The sequence below is a fragment of the Phascolarctos cinereus genome, unplaced genomic scaffold (assembly GCF_003287225.1).
Source record: "Phascolarctos cinereus isolate Bilbo 61053 unplaced genomic scaffold, phaCin_HiC Scaffold_2;HRSCAF=192, whole genome shotgun sequence".
Taxonomy (NCBI): domain Eukaryota; kingdom Metazoa; phylum Chordata; class Mammalia; order Diprotodontia; family Phascolarctidae; genus Phascolarctos; species Phascolarctos cinereus.
In genome coordinates, this window is record NW_027555625.1 from 111,959,863 (window position 1) to 111,964,871 (window position 5,009).

The 5,009-nt window shown below is 39.4% G+C and overlaps 1 protein-coding gene across 1 annotated transcript in view; it reads left to right on the forward strand.

The window, feature by feature from the left end:
• LOC110207522 (uncharacterized) overlaps nt 1-3,249 on the forward strand; it is a 21,196-nt gene extending 17,947 nt beyond the window's left edge. Inside the window, 4 exon segments of the mRNA XM_020985206.2 lie at nt 1-20; nt 1,003-1,112; nt 1,114-1,156; nt 3,053-3,249. The exon segment at nt 1-20 is cut by the window's left edge and continues 168 nt beyond it. Of these exon segments, the coding sequence (XP_020840865.2) occupies nt 1-20; nt 1,003-1,112; nt 1,114-1,156; nt 3,053-3,165 (286 nt within the window). The 3' untranslated portion in view covers nt 3,166-3,249.
• Nucleotides 3,250-5,009: the final 1,760 nt, after the last annotated feature.

Here is a 5,009-nt window from a genome sequence, read left to right on the forward strand (position 1 = left end):
GAAATTTATCTCCATTCACGGTATAGGCCTGTTGGGTACCAGTGACAGTTTAATCTTCCTTAAAAAATAGAATTGTGTTGGTATCTTTTGTTTTTTACATTGACTAGATTTCTTCTGTGTCCCTCACTCCCAGAGAGCCATCCTCATCACAAAGGATTTTTTTAAAAGAAAAAGAAAAAAAAAAGGAAGATGATAAAATTCAGGAAAACTGATCAATACATTAAAAAATCTGATATGTGCAGTATTTCATATCTGTGCCCACTCTCCCCTCCCCCCAGGCTCTGCAGAGGGTGGCAGGGGGAATAGAGGGGACAGTGACAGTTTAATCTTTTTCTTCTTTCTTTCTTTTTATTAATTTATTTTGATTTATCAACAATCACTTCCATAAGCTTTTCAATTTTTCTCCACCTTCCTTCCCAAGATGGTGTGCAATATGATATAGGCTATATATTCCTATTAAACATATTTTCACATTAGTCATGTTGTAAGGAAGAATTAGAACCAATAGAAGGAACCACAAGAAAGAAGAAACAAAACAAAACAAAACAAAAAAATAGCAAATACCATGCTTCGATCTGCATTCAAACTCTATAGTTCTTTCTTTGGATGTGGATAGTATTTTCCATCATGAGGCCTTTGGAGATTGTCTTAGATGCTTGCATTGCAGAGGAGAGCTAAGTCTATCAGAGTTAGTCATGGAACAACATGGTTGTTACTGTATACAACGTTCTCCTGGTTCTGCTCACTTTCACTTGGCATCGTGACAGTTTAATCTTAATGGTGTTTATTAGAGTACGCATGATCTAACATCAGGTGCTTTGTCCCAATTGGGCAGATTCCCTTGGCATCAGGCTATAATGCATCCCTGAATAGCAGATGATTCCCTATGCCCCTTTTCATCCCTTTAACTGTTGGGGAGGGGGGTGATAAAGTACATCTAGACCACTAGACAGATTACCAGCTTTCTTATGGTGTGATCTGACACTGATCTATTTCTCTTAGATGTGAATGAATGTGAAATGGGCCTAGAACAATGTGGTGAAGGGGCTGAATGCTTCAATGGAGCTGGTACTTACATATGTCGTTGCAAAGAAGACTATGAAGATCGTTCCCCCCGTGCAGATTGGTACTCTGTGTGTCCATGTCCCACGCTCAGGTATTGTAGAGTCAATGCCTTTCATGGAAACCAAAAAGAACCCAACATAAATTAGTTTTAAGTCCTAAGATCATAATTTTAGAGCTAGAAGGGACCTCGGAACACCCAGACACACTTTCATATTATCTATTTAATTTTTTAAAAATTTGTCAATCAACAAGCATTTATTAAGTATTTAACTATGTGGTAGGCATAATAATAAAAAAAATCTTAAATTACTGGTACTTCTCCACCACAGAAACCTCCTTTATAACATAACTAAACAAAATAAGTCAACACATTGACCAAGACTGTTAAAGTCAGTCCTCTGAGGTCCAGGTTGGTCTTTGCATTAATCAGAGTTCTGAAGTCTTTCAATGTTGTCCTTTATTGTAGTCACTGCAGTATTTACAGATGAGGGAACTGAGTCCCAGAAAGGCAAACTTCTCTAAGGTCACAATAGATAGTCAACAGCAGAGTCAGTATTGGACCCACATTTTCTGGCTCCCAATGCCCCAAGATCCCAATATCCGGTGTTGCTGCTTATCATAAAAGTACTTTGTAATATAAATGCTGACAAATCTGTTTCATTTCTCTTTTGTTTGTTCTACTTCTGGCTTTATCCTTAAGTGCTCATGGGATCATAGTTGGTTCTGAGCCAGGCTTTCTATAAATTCTTTCACCTCCATACTGCACGGTTTAGGGAGACAACAATGCCAGTAATTTTCCATCATTCCCCTCCATTTTGAAAATTGAGTTTATGGTTTTCACATAGCTCTGATGTTCTTATGGCCGTAGCAGCACAGGCCAGAGGGAACTCTGAGTAATAAGCAACTTTCTCTGAATTTCTCTGAAGCATGGTTATTATGGACCTGAGTCAGTCTAAGTTGGAATATTTTACAAGCTAATGATTGATCTAATTAGTTTAGCCATGCCTTTCATCTGCCATGTTGCTTATGAGAGATTTCATTCTGTCCACCCCAATGAGATCTCTAACTTAGAAACCCAGATTTAGAGTATGTCCATAGGGAATCATAATCTTGATTTTAGTGAGAGTTCATGAAAGCATTTGTTAACTTGAACATTATGCTGTTCACCACCTGCTATACATCTCTCTACGAAGGATTATCATTTTAACCCCTGATAACTAGACATGTCCTCTCCAAATATGAACTATCAAAGCTAATGTTGGATGGCACCCCTCAGGTAGAAACGTAATCTAGTCATCCAAGAAATTAAGGTGCCATACATAAGCAAACATCAAGAGCAGAATCTTGAATCAATGGATCAAAAAGTACGTATTAAGTGTCTAGTATATAAGTTAGGAACTGGAAGTGCAAAGATATAAAAGAAATAGTCCCTCCCTCCAGAAGTCTCTATTCTAGAGGGATGGACATAGAAGCTGAGCTTTAGCAGTCACCTAGGTCAAGGTTTAATAAGTTGTTTCAGATGCCATTGTGATGATGAAGTGAAGGCCAGACTTCTTGGTGAGGGAGATAATAGCTTCCATTTGTTATTGACCATTGTGGTTTAGGCTCTGAACCAGAAACTGTGCGAGTGACTTACCTAGATATCACGTTACTGTGTGGCCCTGGCCAAAAGCCATCTTGAAAAAGACCATTTCATCACTACTAGAAGCCAGGGATTAGTCCCTACCTTTTGTCTTTTTGCTTTGACTTTTAGGGAGAAGCCAGTAATCAGCTGACCCCTGGGTCTTAGCAAAGGAAAACCAAATCTTATTCTCTAATTCCCTCCTTAACTAAGATCTGAGGCCTGGAAAACTCAAGTATGTGGCTAGTCACTTTAACTATTTCTCTTACCTGTTGAATTGTGTACAACTGATATCCAAGGAATTAAAAATGTACTTTGAAATCAAAATTAGATAAGACAAAACAATCATTTTCTTCCCTCTTTCAGGAGTTGGATTTTCTTTCAATTATCTGGATCTTCTCATCACTGTTACTGTCTTTACCACCGTCCTCCTCGTGCTGATAATAGGTTTTGTGTGGCTGGCAACCAGAACAACCTAAGAAAAGAGGGATTTTTGCCTTCAGGAGACAATGTCCCTGGAGGGTTTGTCTACATTACCACTGATCCAAACCAAACCTCACCTCGAGGAAGTTCAACAAATGCTCCCTCTATAATCCCTATCAGCCTAAGTCCCCAGCCAGAATCATAGATGGCTCCCTGTAACAAATATCTTACAAAGACTACCATGTGTGTATGGAACAGTCTGAATATCTCAAATAATGATTTAAGGAATATTTATCTGTTGTCGCTCTGATCTCCTGTTGAGTCAGATGCAGGAGAAGGTGATTTTTCTGTCAATTTTTCTCTGGGACAACAAAAAGACACTGCACATTTTAGGGTGGATGGGGGTGGGTGTATCCTTCCAGTAACTTAAAAGGAGAGAATTTCTGATTGTAATCCATTTGTCTTTCTTGTTCCTTCCTACCTGAATTATACTTCTTGGCTCTAGATTCTAGCCTCTATAGGTGGAGGAATTTACATTTGTATCTTAGCATCAAGACTTTTACACTAATTCCTGTAATGAGCAGAAGCACAAAGCTAATGACCTGGACATTTTTGTGCCATCTGACTGAAGTCTGCAGGAAGCACCCAGGGATCCAGGAAATGGAGGGGACACATACCTATTTCCAAAGCTGATGAATGAGTCCTGTGACTTTTAAGGATACCCAAGTTAAAGTGCTGTTAATTTAGCACAGTTTGGAAACTCCCATTTGACCATAGTGTATTTTTATATGAAGAATTAAATCCTAACCCACCCTCCCCCCGGCCCTGGGTCTGGGGAACTAGAAGACTTGGTATTCAAAAATAATTCTCTCCTTGTACCTACCATCTTTTTTGTGAAGTTACAAATATGTGTATTATATTTGTAGAAATTGTTTTAAATTCCCTCTCAAGAGCACATAGCTAAGCACTGTACTGTTAATTGTTTTTGTTTGTTTTTTATCAATACTATGGCTACCCGTTCAGAGAAGTTGCTTTGTCTGATATGGTGGTTTACTTGTAAGCTGATCTCCAAATAAAATAGACTTTTGTTTGGGGAAAAAAAATTTTTTCCTCTAAAACTATACAACATCCTTTATCAGGTTGCAATGTAGGCACAGAGAATATTTGTGCATGCTGCTGAGAGGGGAAAATAAAGAGGCACTCTATAATCTAAGGGGCATCATAAGCACTTAAGGCAGTGTGCAGGATACAGAAGAAGACCTGCTCTTAGACCCATCCTGGCTCTGGGTGAACTTAAACACTGATAGTTGTTTCTCTCTCCTTTATAAAGCAAGGGTGAAAGTGAGTGATCCTGGTTGTGTCCAGTGGGGAGCTTCACAGAAAATCAAAGTTATCTGGAGCCCTTGAGGATGGGAAGAATTTAGATTTTTTCCCCCCAGGGCAGGGGAGAGGGGGGAAGAAGAAGGCTGAAGAGAAAACATGGGCAACACTAATGTGTGCTTCTAGAAGAAGGTACACAAGAAGAAATGGGAGTCCACTCCTCATTGCCCAGCTCCAGCAGTGTTAGCGTGCACAAGATTTTCAAAGACACAAAGCAGAAGAGGCCAATAACTGATTTTTGAGATACTTTTCTTTCCCTTTCCTTCCTTTCTCCTCTCCTGTATGTTAGATAACTCCTAAATGCCACCCTTCTGAAGAAATCACTCCAGTAGCCTGGTGAAAGAACCCTTAAAGTGTCAATTATAGAGGGCTCTTCTGACCAGAGACACATACCACAAGTTCTAAAATAAGACTAACATGGCTGAAGGGCAATGTAAGGCTTAGCTTCTCTTCACATGCCACTTCACCGTCATGTTCCACTCACATCCAGGGTGGTATCAGAAGAGGAGACTGAGGAGCC